The 18,208-nt window shown below is 44.8% G+C and overlaps 1 protein-coding gene across 1 annotated transcript in view; it reads left to right on the top strand.

Annotated features, from left to right (window-relative positions):
- The window catches only part of HPSE2 (heparanase 2 (inactive)), a 529,690-nt gene extending 517,657 nt beyond the window's left edge, over positions 1 to 12,033 (top strand). The window contains exon 12 of the mRNA XM_081104611.1: positions 10,431 to 12,033. Coding sequence (XP_080960737.1) covers positions 10,431 to 10,596 — 166 coding nt within the window. The 3' untranslated portion in view covers positions 10,597 to 12,033. The remainder of the gene's footprint in view (positions 1 to 10,430) is intronic.
- Positions 12,034 to 18,208: the final 6,175 nt, after the last annotated feature.

The raw sequence follows: 18,208 nt of genomic DNA, 5'->3' as shown, positions 1-18,208 counted from the left end.
GCCATTTTGCCAAAGGTGTGAACATGCCATGAGCCCCCCAGGAGTTCTTGTGCCTGAGTGTACAACTCCCCAAAGGTTTTCTTGCTTGCTTTAACTCCCGATTAGTGATGTAGTAATATATAGATCACTGTGCAGATTAGAGGATTATGAAATGCTTCTATATTTTACAGTGACTTGACATTTTAAACCAAGATGCTTGGTTTAGAAATCCACGGTTTGCACTGTAGTTTTCTGAGAATTTGTTTTCGGTTATGGACTAGATTTTCTTCCATCTCACTCCCAGCAGCTGGGATCTCTCTACATAGCTGTCCATCAAGGCTGTGGCCTCCCCTCCTCACCTCCTTTCACTTGGAGACCTTTGTTGCAGAGATTTCCATTCTGTTCGGGTGACTTGGATGAAACACTGGTAAATGCGCAATTTGGTGTAAAGCTAACATGTTTCCCAGCAGTTGATTCTCAACCGAGGGGCAGGGAGCAGAACATGTAGGCAGTTCTGGTGCATTGAAAAGAAGAGGCCCTGGTCTTCTTTCTCCACAGCCTCCAGAGGTGATGGACAAAAGTAAGGTCCAGGGAACAGAAAAGTCCTAACCCACCTCATCCCTATACCAGGGCCTGGGCTCTGAATTGGTATTTCTTTGGCTGCCAAGCATTGAGAGCCCATACAGGATGTGTTTCTTTCCAGACAAGGGGCTGAAGTACCAAACTGTGTACCAACTGCCAGTAGTCACTTAGCAGACTGCCTCTTTCCTGCTTATCTTGCAGGAATGATTCAGAGTGCAGCACTCCTTGCACTTTGACATCTGTGGACCCTGGAACAGAACCTGCACTACTGGAAACATCTTATTTTTCCCTATTGAGGGCACACCAGTGCACTTAATATTATAGGGAACACTGTCAAATTCTGATCAAACTGAGATATTTATCCCTTTGATTTGACATATTTGAATAGGTATCCAGGGAGCCATGACTTTATAGTGATGGAACTAATTTTTGGCATGGCTTATGGACTCTATTTCATACTGTTACATATGGGAAAACCTGTCTGTGCACATGTGAGCACACGCCCACACACACACACACACACACACACACACTCACTGGCTCTCTTACCTGACTCTTTTCATCTCACCTGCAGACTATCTGCAAAGGGATGCTCCTGACCTACCCTCACCCCCCTGACTGCCTCTTCCAGCTTCCCACAACTAGGGCTGGGGAACCTGGTCCCTCCCCACAGAGGATACAAACCACAAGAGGGTAAATACAGGAGCGTGGGAGTGTAAGGCAGGGAGAGATGAATTCTGACCTGGGAATTTGGGAAACCCGCAGGGCGGAGGGTCATCGAGCAGGAACCAGAAGGATGAACCCTATGTCTAGGAAATGCTGGAAAGAAGGCGAGCTTACTAAAAGTTTGGGAGCACAAAAGTTCAAGGGCCACTTTTTTTGGTTTGTGGGGGTGGGGTGGCACATCGTCTCTCATGACTGGAATATAGAATGCTTTGTGGGCTGAAGGGAGAGGCCACAAAAATATATTAGAGCCAGAATCAGAGGGCTTGAAATTCAGGCCAAGAAGCTGATTTTCATTCTGTCTCTCTCCTTGTATAACGTGTTAATTACAGTGTGTCTGACCACACATTTGCATGTTTCTGTGTTTTCTGTGTTAGTGGGTGAGGGCTACGTCTGTTGTAATTACATCTGTACAACACAAAGAACAGTAGGAATATGAATAATGCCTTTACACACAACTTGTGAATGTCGGTGGCCATGGCGTCAAATCTTTGCAATGCAAAGGGAACAGAGCTAACCACAGATTCAAGTCCTCGTGAGTTTTATTGCTGGCTCCACTGTATCCTGTAGTGTGAGTATGATATGGCTATGTCATGGAGCTTTGGGATATCACAGAATCAAATGTTCTTCCTACACTGCCCCCAGATGATTCCCTCGTCTGTTGGGAGTTAGTATCGGTATAAGTCCAGGGTCCTTAGCTGGACTCTCATCTTGTCTGCCAAGTGTGCTAAGTCATTTTAAGCTGATAGAAGCACATGGTAGACTTTCATTATGGCTTGGACAATAGTTACATAGACTTGATTAGAACACATTAAAGCAGGACCCCCAAACCTGACTGCAAATAGGAAAAGCCTATATTCCTAGCAACTTGCCTATAAAATCCCCAGCTCTGCTTGCATAAAGGAGTCCCAGTGTTTTCTCTGTTCAGTGGTAAGAAAGCTTGATTGATACGCCTCATTGTGTCAATATGCCCTCAAAGAGTAGGATGAAGGGCGAACGATCTCATCAGCCTCCCAGTGTCTCCGTGGCCAGGAACTTCATATATGATGTGAGCTTTTGGAGGGGCAAGGGGAACAGGAAGCTTTTATCTCCATTTTTCTCTCTTGTTTGGTCTCCTCTTTCTAACAACAGAGAAGGGGAAAGGAGTGCCTAACCAGCCACATGAGAACTCCTAGAGAGGTTGCCTGAGTAGAACTGGACAGGCATTAATTTGAACTACTATCACAGGCAAGAAGGCACTGAACCACGTGGTATGAAAATTAAGAAATGAAAACAAATATGTTTCACAGGCAAAATGACTCCCGCACATGGATAAAATAAAGCTGGAAAGGATGCATGCTCAAATGGAAGGGCCCTTGGGTAACGCCCCGTGGAGGAGGCCACATCCATGGGGCCTGGAGGGAAGAGTACGCCTTTGGCAGATGCTACTAGATTCCATGCAGAGCAAAAAGCACGGGGAGAAAAAGTGCAGGACACCCTTGGGAGGAAGTAAGCCTCCCCAGGACCCCAGAGAGGGTGGTGGGCTTCCTACCGCCTATGCTCCAGCTGGGCATGTGGGACCAGGGACACTAGCTGCAGTGGCGGCTCAGAGCAGCCCTCTCAGTGGAGGAGCGATCACTCAAGGCTGTTTCAAAAGAACTTCCTCTCTAAGCGACCCCAGATGCACAGCCCCTCCCAGAGCAGCAGAGGGGAGCTAGGGCCCTCCTCAAACCTGGCCTGCTCCCTTCGGGCCCTAACCTGCCCCTGACCTGGAGAAGGGCAGGGCAGCTGTGCATACCAGCTTTCTAACTCAGCCAGGAGGCCTCCAGGGGGCAACTCGGCCTGGGGCCTGTAAAACACACAGGTGCACGCTGGCTAGTGCAAGGGGACGCCTGGGACTGGGGACCTGAGAGCCTGGCGCAGAGTCACACAGGCACCGGCCAGCCTCGCACCTGCGCAGACCCCTCTCCACACACTGGCCTGGAATTCCGCACCCCAGGCAGGAGTCTCAGTCCGGCTTGCAAGTTTCCTTAATTTTAGCCCCATTTCAAGTGGACCGCCACGACGTGTTGTTGGGATTTGGTTGATCCTGTGGTTTGTTCCTCGGGAGACCAAGCACAGGGCTCACCCCTGGCATTCCTGGGACTGAGAGCGGTCTGTGGGGACAGGCTGACCCTCTCTGGCTTCCTGGGAGCCCCAGCCCTGACATGCTCTCTGACACCGATGTGTAGAACAAGAGTGACCTCTAGTGGCCCATGGGGAAGCACAATGGAACCATGTCAGAACTAGCTGTTCAGGTTATGAGGAGCAAAGGGAACTGATACCCCCGCCAACTGCCCCCCATATACCCACTCAGTCACACACACACACACACACTCAGACTCTTATTCATTCTCTTTTCACTTCCTCTCCCCCAACCCCTTCCTCTCCTTTTCCTCCCTCCCGCCCTCTCCCTCATCATTTAACAATCCAGAAGTTGAGACCAGAGAGGACTGGTGACATATCTAGGCCTGCACATGTCATGCTCAGAGTGTGCACCAAAACTCCTGTCTCTGGCTTCCATTCCAGAGTCTTTTCCGCTACCCACATATTTATATCCAGTCCTTTTATCACAAATCTGTATTGTGAGCTGGTTGACAGGAACATGCAGGATGAATAGGACAGAAACACGGTCTTCCTGTTCAGTAGAGAGACCAACAAGCAGTCAGCAGTCCCAATACCATGTGATGAGTGCTGAGACCCAAGAAGTCCTGGCTAATATAGGAGCACTTTGGAGGGGCACTGACGTGAAGGACAAATAGGAGGTAGCCAGGAAGAGGAAGCTGGAAGCGGGGAGAGAGTATGGAGAAGGTTTTAGTCAGAGGGAACATGTACAAAAACACTGAGAATGAGAGATTGTGATTGGGGAAATTGCAGCACAAAAGAAAAGTTGTTGGTGGGTGGTGGGGAGCTGGAATGGGTAGGAGCTACAGTGAGCCTCTCAGGGGCTGAAGGAGTATGTAAAAGGCCTTGCCTGTGGGATCTTGTAATGACGTTGGACAATGTTCTAAAATCAGCAGGGAGCCACTGGACAATTAGGAAAGTGAATGTCATGATCAGAGTTCTATTTGTGTAAGCTCACTCTGAATTTGACATTAAACTCTACCTCAGGCTAGCTGTTTTGCTGTGGGCCACCTGCCTGATAAATATTCAAACCTAAAAAAAATGTTAGAGTTCATCCAGTCCATCTTACAGGTTGAGAAACCCACCCTCAGAGAAGGCCAATGACTTTCTCAAAGTGGCTGAGGCAGAACTGACCTCTAAGTCCCTTCACCTCCCACCTAGGCCCCAAATATGCCAGCCTGAACCAGACACTACATCTCAAGGCTGCTCCCAATAATACACAGGCTTCCCTTGCCTGTGCCCCTACAAAAATCCACCTGGGGCCGGGCCAGAGTCTAGCAAATTACCTTCAAGATGGCCAGAGGGTATTCTCACCAGACTTGCTTCTGAGACCTCAGGATGGTCAAAAGTTTGCTTCAGTGTCCACTGCTAGCAAGAACAATGGGAAGCCATGACGAGCAGAGACTGTGGGCAGGTGGTGCGGACGGGGAAGGAGGTGGCCAGGCCAAGAGGCTCCCTTAGAGACCTGGAGAGCAGAGGGCTTGACTCCACGTTGAGACACTGAATCCCATTTCAAATAGCATGCAAAATAAAGAAAACAACTTAGGAATTGCAAAGTAACTCAGACTTTGTAAAAACAGATGGTGATAAAGCCCAGTTGTCCTAATATTTGGATAATTTAAATGGCCTGAACACCTAGGGATTTAAGAGAAATAGTTCAACATAGACTGGATTAGTTAGTGTTTGGTTTGAAAAGTCCTAGGCAGTAAGGAGGCCCCAGAATATGATGAAAATATGATAAGAAAGGTTTGTAAGAAAAGAAACATGATCCTGGTGAGTGCCATCTGGAATTGGAGAACAACATGAAATAGTAGAAAGAGGTGTCAGGAAGCCTATTAGCTATATGACCTTGTCCAGACTGCTTAACCTCTCTGACCTCATCTCAATAGTAAAGTTATAATAATAATAATAATAATAATAGTGCTTGCCCTAAGTACTTCAGGGGGCTCTTTAGCAATCACAGGGAAGGACAGACAGGACTGTGGTGAAGGGCAGTGCATTCTTAGCCCTGCCACTCACTGACTGTGTGACTTAGGAGAGTTTTAGACCGGGTGAGCTTTTACTTCCTCACCTGTACTATAGGGACGCTAACACCTGCCTCAGTTGGTAGTTGTAAGGACTAAATGCAATAGTCCAAGTAAATCATGGCGTAGTGCCTTTTACGTAGTGCTCAGTAATCAGTGACTGTTATAATTAAGTTGATTATATTTACAAATTTGCAAATTTGTTCAATGAATAAAAATGAAACATTGTAATATCTAGCATGATATGATGTCACTGGATAACAGAATTAAGAAAATGTTTTTAATGTAAGCAGGAAAAACAGAATGAAGGTGGTAAGCACATAGGCCATCTTTATAATGAAGGGACTTTGTAAATAAGGACATAGGAGGACTCAAGGCCTCACAAAATTAATTCATGTTGGCTTAGCTAAGAGTTGGTCCTACAGATCTTTTTTTAAGGATGAAAAACACTAGTAATGAAACTTGTTTCAGGTTGGGATAGGATTATCTAGTGAGTGACTGAGAATCAGTGATAATTCAGGACTTATCCAGAGCAATTGGTATGTTAATGTAACAGTTTTCAACTGGTGTGCCACAACAGAGTGGTGTGAGGCAAGAAGTTTTAAAACATGCAATTCCTGACTATTTAGTCAGGGACACTAACCTCTTTTCCCTTAGATTGTCAAATAAAAAAATGACAACAGCCAACACAAGAATAGCTATCCAGTGTGCATGAATCAAAATTATACCTATATTTTTTGTCAGATCGGCAAAAAATATATTTTTTGGTGTGCAGCAAAATTTTATCAGTTTATGTGTGTCATGAGATGAAAAAGGCTGAAAATCACTGTGTTAATTAAATCTGTAAAGACACTCAGGGAGCCTCCAGGGAGCCTCTTTAGAACTGGAGAAACTCAACCCAAGACGAGAAAAAATGCAAAAACAAACAAACAAAAAAAAAAACCTCAAAAATCCATTCACTTGTTCAGAAAATATTTTGTCCCTACTCTGTGACATGCATCTTGTTAGGCACCAAGAATTTAAGGACAAAAGACATGGTCCCTTTCTGCAGCAAAGTCACGGTCTAGTAAGAGAGCAAGTAAATCACTACAGTTCGGTGAGGTAGTTATAGGTAAAGTTTGGGTACAAGAGAGCCCAGAGGTGGGGCTCCTAACTCAGGGGTTGGAGAAGGATCCCCAGAGAGAGCAACACCTGAGCAAGCCCTACAACTACCCAAGCAGTTAATCTAACAGAGAGCTCCTTTGCAGCAACCCAGAAGCTGAATTGCAAGTCACTTAGCAATTTGGTCATGCTGAGGCAAGGTTGTGGGCCTTAGGAGAGCAGGGGGCTTCCTTGGTAATGTCGACATTATAGTCATTGTTCTTTTAGGAACTTTTGTTTAAAAAAAGCACATGATGCCCTCATCCTCCAAAAAAAAAATCATATTGGGAATTTTATTACAGTTTTAAATCATCTTGTGTCTTATTAATCCCAACAGTTTCTACTGGCATTCACATTTCAGAAATATATACTATACTTTAAATGAACTCGTGTATTTTAATCCCAACAGTATCTGACATTTTCATTTAAGAAATACTATCTCATGTATGAGCAAGACTTACTAGTTTTTCATTGTAAAGCAATCTTTGTTCATGCATATATTGATGAAATCCTTACAATAACTGCCAGCTCATCCCCCCCCCCCCCCCCCCCACGCACCCAGAGGTCTGTGATCCACAGTGAGTTAGCATTGCAGTGAGGATACCGGCATGCTCTGAGACTGGAGAGGTAGCTGGAGCTAGGCTTCAGTGTCCATATTCAAGTGAAGGGATGGGGAGTTCCTGGAGAGCTTGAAGCAGTGAGAGCAACAGAGCATTACTAGGTCAGTGTGGCAAGTGCGGGAGGGTCTGAACTAAAAGAATAGCAGTAAATGGTGAGAAAGGAGCAGATGTGAAAAGTATTAAAAGGTTGAATTGCTTGGACGTAGGGGCCCTACAGACAGGAACTGGGGAAGAAATATCAGATGGCTCCCAGCTTTCTGGCTTAGCTAATTGTACAAATAGTGGTACCAACACCAAGATTAAAAAGCAGAGAAAAGGACAGGGTTTGAGTAGAAGATATTTACTTTAGACATAGCAACTTTGAAGTTCCTGTGGGACAGTTAAGTGGAGATACGTAAGTTGGAAGGACCTAGGCTAGAGCTGCAGGCTTGGGAAGCATGGACATATGGATAATAACCAAAGTGCTGGGTGTGGGTGATAGCACTCAGGGGGAGTACATAGTATGGAAAAAGAAGCGGTCCAAGGACAAAGACCGGAAACCCCAACATCTGAGAAGCAGGTAGAAGAGAACAGTCCCCCTGGAAAAGAAACAAAGGGGGAAACCCAAGAGAGAGGCAGAGCCAGAGAGAATGAACATGGGAGCCAAGGGAAGAGAGGCTTTAAGCAGGGAGCCATGAAACTAGTCAGTGCCACCGAGCACTCAAGTGTTAGGACCAAAAAGTTTATCTACTCATAATGGCAATGAAAAGATGAACAAAAACACCATTCCCTGCTTAGATGGCTCATTATACTTGCAAAGGGCTTTCATATTTTTATTTCATTGCACTACACCCTATATAGCATTCTTACAGATGCAGAAAGTGCAGGAAGTAAGGTTAAGAGATTTGCCATAGCATCTTGCAAGTTAGCAGTCGGGCTCCTGAATTTAGAGATAGTCCAGATCTTGACCATGCTCCCTGATTCCATCCACTCCGAGTTGGCTTTCTAACCAACCAATAAGGAAATCAGAATGGGGCCTTTTCCAGAATAACTACTCGTTATTAGTATAGAAATTAAAAGGCTTGCCTATCATACTTGGTTTTGGTTGCCTGGAAGCCAAAGATGTCAGTGCTCTGGGGTCGCCTGATTCTAAAAGGGCAATAGCCAATTCCTCAAGGGGAGAGCTTGCGCCTAATTCTGTGTATAAGAGGGACATTGAAGGTTTTCAAGTAGAGGAGTGATACACATTTGAGTATGCTTTGGAAAGATTAATTAGTATTAGTGAACTTGTGTTTGACAGTGCACACCGCCTGAAACAAAATAATAAAAATACACTGTTAAGACCTGTCTGGGTTTTTGTTTTGTTTTGTTTTGTTTTGTTTGCAACAGAAATGCCTCTCTTCACCTTGCCTCCCACACCAGTGAGTAGACTGTCTTCACCGGAGAGAACCACTCAAATTTGGAGCAAAAGCTCCTTGCATATTTGACGAGGTCAACTCCTATCTTCAGACCTCAATGTTCCCACCCCCACACCTTCCAGAGGCAGGCCTGGCTCTATATAAGAGTCTCCTCCCCGCTCATTCATTCCTTAGCCATCCCAACCAGAAGAGGGGGGCTGTACCCTCTGGCCTGTCAGAGCTGGACTCGGCCCAAACTTACTCATGCAGGGCCAGCCTGGAGCTGCCTCTCTGCCTCACTCTCCTCCATGGGGAGTAATTCACAACACACTTATCTCAGGAATTCACTGCTCCATTGGGCAAGGGTCTGATTATCTCTCTCTAAACCTGTCTATCATTCACAGCACAGAAGGAACACTAAACAAAGACCTTTGTATCAATTTCTAACACTTTATTCTCTTTACTGCTCAGATGATATCACTGCAATGTTATCACAGTGAAGGTTAGACAAGGCCCAGAAACAGTCATCACTAAGCAATGTTAGTTTTCTGAGGGTAACTCACAGCCTTATTTGCAGCTCATGCCCTGATTCTGGCCTTTTCTACTGACCCATAAAGCTGAGGTTCATTCTGGGTATGTGACTGTACAAGTTGCTCCCCAGTCAGGAACAGCTGGGAAGTTGTCTGGATTTTGTACTGCAGGCCAAGGATGGGTGATCTGTTCCCCTTTCCTCTCTAAGTGCACTACGCATGTGGCCCCCTCTCAGCGTGAAGATGGCTGCTGCACAGGAAGAATAAAGGCAGGCAAGATAGGTGAACTGTAATCACAAATGCCTACTTTTGTCACCTTATACTTCATTGTATTGCTAAAAATGAAAACATCTGTTAAATGTTAGATATGAAAACTCATTCTTAAATTAGAAAAAGGGGAATTGTTAGCTATGTCTCTGCCCTTCTTCAGAACCCTATACAAGTAATATGATGTCAGCACTCTAAGCTATCAAATTAATGAAAAATTCTAGTTAAATAGAAGATTTCTGAAATCATTGTAAGCCTGTGCATCAGTCCACAGGTCTAACTAAAGTGCTATTATGATTTTTAAAAATATAAGCATGAGCCCTGGCCAGTGTGGCTCAGTTGGTTGAACATCATCTTGTGCACCGAAAGGTTGCTGGTTCAATTCCTGGTTAGGGCACATATTTCAGGTTCGATCCCCAGTAGATGTTTCTCTCTCACATTAGTCAGTCTCTCTCTCTCTCTCTCTCTCTCTCTCTCTCTCTCTCTCTCTCTAGATATAGATAGAAATTGATATAGCTATAGGTATAGCTATAGATATAGATATGGATATAGATATATATAGATATAGATATATTTGATTGATAGAAAGACACTTTTCAACTTCTGCATCTCAGAGACTTGTCACTTGTTTAAATCAGCAGTCACCAAACAGTGGTCCGTGAACCACTGGTGGTCCCTGAGGTCCAAAAGGTTGGCGACTGCTGGTCTAAATCGCTGGTCTAAATGATGTGTCTGTGGAACTACTAGTTATCTTGTATTCAAATCCTGGCTCCCAGACCTACAAGTTGCATGATCTTGGGCAAGTCACTTAACCACTGCAGGTAGAAAGGGAATAATGACAGTTTCTTTCCCAGAGTGTTGCTGCGATGTTTGAATGTATTAATAAAATAAAGCTGCTAGGTGAAAGCCTGGGCACAGCAAGTGTCAGCAAGTGATAGCTGTGCATGTATCAGACAGACAGGCAGCATTCTGGGGCTGCCCAGGCTTCGTGGCGATGGCCCCCTTATAATGCATTATTGAGTTCCGTGCTGTTTCTCTTCTCCACAGGTCAGTGCAGCTGAACGGGCAGCCCTTAGTGATGGTGGACGACGGGACCCTCCCAGAGTTGAAGCCCCGCCCGCTACGGGCTGGCCGGACATTGGTCATCCCTCCAGTTACCATGGGCTTTTATGTGGTAAAGAATGTCAACGCTTTGGCCTGCCGCTACCGATAAGCCACCCTCACATTCATGAAATGCCAGCAGGCCTACTGGACTGCTTTCCACCTTTCCGCCCCAATAGTATCCTTACTTTTCAGACATCTTCTTAGCCACAAACCAGTCTCTGCTGCCCATCCTGCTGGAATCAACATAGACTTGCTCTCTCAAGGTAGCACGAGCTTAGCCTAGGTAGGTCACATCCACCCCAGAGGAAAGTGTGGACATCACGTGTACCTTTATCAGGTCGAAGTTGTGTGTGTAGAGCTGTTTGTATCCTTGTATGTGTACCATGAAACCCAGCTGAAGCACACTCCCCTGACAAATGAAATAACTGCCCAGATCCTGGTCACACCGCAGTGTCACTATAGGCCGTAGCCTGTGGCTGCTGCCCTGAGAAGATGAGCAAGGACCAAAGCCTGGTGGGCCTTGGGAGCCCCATCCTCTTCCAAAGTCTCAGCACAGAGAAAGCACGCCGCACCACCAGCACACTCCTTTTCTTGCCTGCTCCCTGCTGTTGCACTGGGTTTCCTATGAGCTCTCTTCCCAGAGGGGAGCAAGTGGGTGAGTCAGCCCTGGCTGATGGGTGAGCTCTTTGTGTCATCTCCCGGCTGATGTATGAGTGTGTGCATCTGGGTTTCTGACAGTGGCATCAATCACTGGCTATTCCTCTGGGAAGTCAGTGCTTCCAAAGTAAAGTTGTGATCATACTCCAGATTTTATAAGAAGGCTCTTTTCCTCTGTGAATCCAGATTCCCCCAGGGTTGGAATGGGAGTCGGGTAACAATATACATTGAGTGGAGAGCAATGTAGTAGGCACCACAAAAAGCAATCATCATCCGTCATGCGGCTGTGAGGGAGAGTTTCGGTACAAAGAGAAAGTACACCACACCATCGCCACACATGTACACACACACACACACACACACACACACCACCACCACCACACATGTCCACATACACACACACACACACACCACCACCACACATGTCCACACACACACACCACCACACATGTCCACACACACACACCACCACACATGTCCACACACACACCACCACCACACATGTCCACACACACACACGCGCATACACACACAGTTCACCACCATACATGTCCACACACACATACACACATACCCCAAACCACCACCACCACACATGTACACCCTCACACACACACACACACACACACCAAACCACCACCACACATATACACCCTCACACACACACATATCAAACCACCACCACACATGTACACTCACACACATATAACAAACCACCACCACACATGTACACTCACACATACACACATAAAACCACCACCACATATGTACACACACACACCGAACTATCACCACACATGTACACACACAACAATAAATAAACAATTAGACTTGCCTCAAATTCTAAAGAATATTTACTAAGGATAAGCCCTTAATGGTTTGGTTGACCAAAACCATTAAAAATAAAAAAGAGGTGTAAACCAAAGGTTCTCGCCTTAAGATACCACTGAATTTAATCTTCCTGCCTCTTCACTAGTAGCTGTGTGCCTCTCAGTGCATTCACTAGGCAGAAATTCAATCTGGTCACTAAACACGACCAGGTCCTTCTTGTCCCAGACCAACTCATCTGAGCAGTGAACACAGCATTCAGTTAGCCATTCCGGGGAGGGCAGGATCCAGAGCAGGACTGAAGGGGAAACTGGATGGTTGGTGGGAAGCTCCCAGGTGGACAGGAGCAAGTGGAGTGAGTTGAAGTTCATCATGAGGACCTTCTGTCTGGGCTGTGGGGTCCTTGCAAACAATCTGTGGCTGAAATTCCTTCCTTTTCTGTGGATGTGATTTTCTATCTCAGGATAAATGACATGAATGATGCTCTTTTAAAAGGAGGAGATATTTGTCAATGTCACAGGGTTCCAACTAGGGGAGTGAACTGTGAAAGGCTGAGAATGGAGGAGAAGCAGGGTCTTTGAGGCCAGAGGCCAGGGGAACTGCCCAAGATGCCAAGGAGTTAAATAAGGACGAGGGCCAAGTCTGCAGTGAGCGGTGGGTGAGAGACAGGAGGAGGAGGAACCGGGAGAGGGCGTGGAGGGTTCTCAGCTTGAAGAACTGGGAGTTGGGAGAGGGAAGCTGACAGGCGCATTTCTGTGTGAGGAAGGGAGCGGGTGCGGCTTTGACAGGCTTATTGTTCGGTACAGAAGGAACAGCACAAGGAGGTACAGCAAGAGGGGAGACGGGAATGCGCTGGGCCCCGTCAGCGGGTAGCTCAGCCTAGAAGCAGCTGGGGAGAGGGAGGCTGGACCCTGACATGCAGCCTTGGGGTAACTCAGAGGGCCCCTCTTCTCTGAAACAGGCACCTCCCCCTGAAGGTTCAGCTCTGAGAGGATGGAGAGAGAAAGGAGGGGAAAGAAGTGACAGACAGCCCCAAGTGAGGAAGAGAGCGAAAAGGAGAAATGAGAGACCAAATGGTTGTTTCCCCAAAAGGGAGCGCAGGCGGAGGGGCAGGGCCCCTGGTAACACCAGAGCTACCTGAGGTGCCTGCAGGCAGGCCCTGGGCTAGGTTGCTTTACAGACAGAGTAGCCCCTGTTTTTTCTGTAACTCAGGCACAGGGTCCAGACCAGCCGTGGGCAAACTACAGCCCTCAGGCCAGATCCGGCCGTTTGAAATGAATAAAACTAAAAAAAAAAAGACCGTATCCTTTTATGTAATGATGTTTACTTTGAATTTATATTAGTTCACACAAACACTCCATCCATGCTTTTGTTCCGGCTTTCCGGTCCAGTTTAAGAACCCATTGTGGCCCTCGAGTCAAAAAGTTTGCCCACCCCTGGTCCAGAGCGTTCCCAGATCACCCAGGGCAATGGTTTGCTGAGCTCAGAATAATCAGGAGCTTGTTCATTTAACCACCAAGCTCAGTGGCTGCCCAGCTCACAGACTCACCCCTTCACCTCTTCTAGGTTCTGTTAATTCAGCCCAGCCAGGACCCCCAAACTCCACTGAGTGCACTTCCTGTAAGTGCTGATTCTTCACTCAGACTCTACATATGGGGAATATAGGCAGTTCCTGCTTCTTCTGTCTTTCTCTGTGTATTAAATGTGGCTCCTAAGAGGTTTTGCTTTTTCAAGTTAATTAAAAGAGAGAGAGGTTCACTGAGATTTATTTCTGGAGTCCTGCAATTCAAACTTTGCAACTGAATCACAGAAGAAGTATTTGCATTGTTCAAAGAAAACGAAGAAACTCAATATAAAATCACATCCGATAGAGATTTTAAAACACCGCACTTATCCGGGATTTTTCATTTCAGTGTGGGGGTGATGACTCAATCAGGGGGGATGCCCCCTTCGAATGGATTCCCCTATCACACTTCCCACTAAAGAGAGCCTGGGGCAGAATTCAGCACCACCATCCACATCACGGAGCAGCTTGCCAGGCTGGGCCCGGGATCAAAGAGCTCACCCACAGCCTCCCCCATCAGATATTTCCTCCTAAAACAAGACATGGCTGAGATAACCTAAGACTTAAGAACCATTTATTTTAAACCGAAAGATGGGCTTCCAAAGTGCTTATTTGAACGCCTGATAATGGCTAATGAAAACTCTGTCTTGTGGAGATGATTTTATGCTCCTTCTGCCTCTAGGAATGATTTTCTTTCTCCTTTCTTATCGCAAAGGCTCAGAACAAATTCTCATTGTTATTTGGAGAGAGTGTCCCAGTTCCTCTCGTGCCCTGAAAACACTGCAGCTGCAGGATGTTGGCATTACCGCCAAATGGAGAAAAGCTTGAAAATCCCAGACAGGGCAACAGGCCTAGGACTCCCACATCATCATTCCCAAGGCCCACTTTCCCTCTGCAGCCCCAGCCTCTCCCCGGGCAGGTGGGCCAAGCCCTACAGCTCTGGCAGGTCAGAGATTGGTGGTGGAATCTGCCTGAGAAGCCCCTCCAGCTCTGCAGCCTCCTGGGGTTTATTTCTGAAAACAAAAGGGCAGTGTTTAATCTCTGCAGAAGCAAAGGCCAACCAGGTGGATAAAAATGTTGGAACAGGGAAGGACTTTACGCATTAGAAATATCAATAGAGCAACCAAAAATAATAGAGATATGGCTTGGAAAAGACAAGGGAAGAAAGGGCATAAACATTTATGGAGCATGGCTTCCTCTACTTCCCCTCTTCCCAACCTCACACCACTGCCCCAGCCTGGACACTGCCAACTGCTCACTTCTACTAACTTACTGTCCAGTCCCACAGCCTCACCTCTGCCAGCCACTCTGTCCTCAACCCGGAGCCCAGGGAAATCTGCTGTACTGAGAGGGAATTCAGTTTTGGTTGTAGAAATGTTTGCAATCTTTTCATAAGATGAGCCAGAATTAAACATAAGATAGTAAGGGTTCTCAAAGAGAAGCAGTCATTATAAGGCCCAAACAACGAGAACATCACAATCACTCCCTTTCAGTTCCCCTAACAGGAACACAAAAGCTCCTGTACTGCCTTTCTATCCCATCCTGGGCAGTGAGTACCAGAGGGCCAGAGAAGTAATCCATCCAAGGCCATCTGGATAAGCAGAGGGCAGGACTGGGGCTTGAACCCAGATCTGTTGGATTCCAAAACCTACCCTCACTGCATTGTACTTCCTTTCTCGCTTATTGGACTAGTTATGGCCAACTTTTTCTCATCTCTATTATGCCCACAGCTAGCTTTCTTAACATCCTGTGTGTGTCTACAGACAACTCTAGTAGTGGCTTCACCCAGGACAGTTGATCTCGGGTTTGGGGTAGCCAGCTAACAACTCGGATGAGTAGTGAGTCGGGCTATGACCAAAATTGGCTATAGAATTTTGAATCCAGGCTCAACTTGGCCCAGCAGCGGTCCTCCTAGTCTGCTCCCCTCCGTGTGTGTTTTTCTGTCGAATAATTTAAACGGCCACTCCCACCACCACTACCCACCACAGGTGATGAGTTTGATATTCTAAGTCTTGAAGGTAAGTGGCAGAGCCAGTTAGCACCCATGCATGCTGGCCCTGCTAGCCCTGCTCCTCCTCCCTCCACCACCCAGAGGTTTGGAAGTTTCTCTTCACCTTCCCAAACTAAATAAAAAGTCCACTAATCATTGTCCTATGCGTAGTATTCATAAATATCACTCCAAAACAAGAAAGCCAAAACACCAAAAGAGAGCAAATCAAACGCTTTGGCACCCACTTTCTTCCAAACACCAGAGCAGTCCCTGGGAGCTCTACGAACATTTGGGAGGAGCTGACAAGTCCCAAATGACCAGCTCGTGAATAACTCCCACTGTCTCATGCACCCAGCAGAGACATCACTAACATTACTCTCCTAATTATTACTCATAAAAATCTTCTAGGATTCTTTTTTAAGTTGTAAATGTTATGTAATAAATTATATTTTTGGGAGAAGCAAAAAGAAACCTTAGTTCTATTGATCTGGAAGTTGGCAAAATGAGTGCAGGAACACCTCCCAGGGAAAGGTTCTTCTCTGTGCAGGGGATTTAAACAGGTGTTAATATTTCCTTCCAGAAAACAGAATATATTAAGGTTTATATGAACCTGATGATTGCAGAGGCTTGGGTTCATGAGGTAGTTTATATATTGAGGTAATGTTTTTTAAGTAATAAAATGTGAATACTCTAACTTTCTGTTCTCAGGGTGTTCTGTGGGGAAAGGGAGGTCACTGTTGTCCTTGACCTTAAGACTGATTGCCTGATGATGCTGGGAACCTCTGATTTCATGGTGTGCTGCCCTACCCTTCCCCCTTCTCCCCCACAAGCTTGCCTCAAGTACTCTAAATGGAAATTAAATTTTATTATTCAAGTTAGATGTCATTGTCTCTCATAAATTAACTAATAGCTGTAATAACAGGTAAGCCTCAGACTCTCAATGGCTTAACACAATTGAAGTTTATTTCTTGCTCACAGGTCATGTGAAATTCAGTTGGTGGTAATGGGACTGAGGTGGGCAGCAGTTCTGTTCCATGTAGTCCTTTAGGGATCCAGATGCTGTGAGTTCTCTGCCATCTTCAGCACTTGGCCTCGAAGATTGCTATGGGCATCTCCAAGATAGACCATATCCTAGGCCAGTGATGGCGAACCTATGACACGCGTGTCAGCGGTGACAGGTGAACTCAATTTTTTGGTTGATTTTTCTTTGTTAAATAGCATTTAAATATATAAAATAAATATCAAAAATATAAATCTTTGTTTTACTATGGTTGCAAATATCAAAAAATTTCTATATGTGACGGCACCAGAGTTAAGTTAGGGTTTTTCAAAATGCTGACACACCGAGCTCAAAAGGTTCGCCATCACTGTCCTAGGCCATCAGTAAATGTAAAAGATTCAAGTCATACAAAGCATATTCTCTGAGCAGATGGACTTGAAATAGAAATCTATAGATATCCTGAAAACCTCCCATTTCTAAATAACCCATGGGTCAAAAAAATAAAAATACATATAAAGTATTTTGAACTATTTAAAAATTAAAATATAACATATCAAAAATTGTAGGTGCTGATAAAGCAGAACCTTGAGAGAATTTTATAGCAGTAAACTTCATTGTTAGAAAAGACAAAAGATCTCAAATCAGGTCAGTTTCTAGCTTAAGAAATTACTTAAAAAGAAAAGTAAATTAAATCCAAAGTAAACAGAAGAAAGGAAATAGTAAATATCAGTACAGAAATTAGGGAAATGAGAACCGATGAAAATTGATGAAACCAAAAGCTATTGAGAAAAATCAATAAAATCCTTAATGTGACCTGAATCCTTACATATTTAATGAACAGAATAGACACTCCAGAAATAGATTCATGCATATATGGACAACTGATTTGAGATAAATGTGTCAAAGTAATTCAGTGGAGAAAGGATATTTTTTCAACAAATGGAACTAGAAAAAATGGATATTTATATGCAAAACAATGAACCCTTCTCTTATACCATCTACAAAAATCAACTTGAAATGGATCATAGACATAAAGGTAAAACCTAACATTATAAAACTTCTAGAAGAAAAGACAGGAGAAACTGTGACCCTGGCTTAGGCAACGATTTTTTTAGACAGTACACACAAAAAAGCACAAAGATTTCTATTCTTTGAAAGTCCCTGTGAAGGAAGTGAAAAAACACAGCCACAGACTGCAAAAAAAAAAAAAAAAAAAGTGCAAAATAGATCTGTTAAAGGATTTGTATCCAAATATATAAAAAATCATATAAGTAATAAGCAAGACAATCCAATTTTAAAAATGAGCAAATGAATTGAATACTTTACCAGAGAAGAGATATAGATGGCATACAAGCACATGAAAAGAAGTTCAGCATCATTTGTCATTAGGAAAATGGAAATTAAAACCACAATGAGATACATACGTAAAAACTACATACCTACTAGAATGGCAAAAGTTAGAAAAAGGCAACATCAAATGCTAAGGAGACTACAAAGCAATTAAAACTCTCAATATTGTAGAGGGAATGTAAAATGGTGCATGCACTTTGGAAAACAGTTCAACGGCTTAATATAAACTTAAACATACACTTTACATACAGTTCCGCCATCCCACTCCTAGGTGTTTATCCAAGTGAAATAAAAACTTACATTGACACAAAAACCTGCACATAATTACAGAT

The sequence above is a fragment of the Myotis nattereri genome, assembly GCF_964212035.1.
Source record: "Myotis nattereri genome assembly, chromosome: 13".
NCBI lineage: Eukaryota > Metazoa > Chordata > Mammalia > Chiroptera > Vespertilionidae > Myotis > Myotis nattereri.
This window is presented reverse-complemented; position numbering and strand designations above follow the sequence as displayed.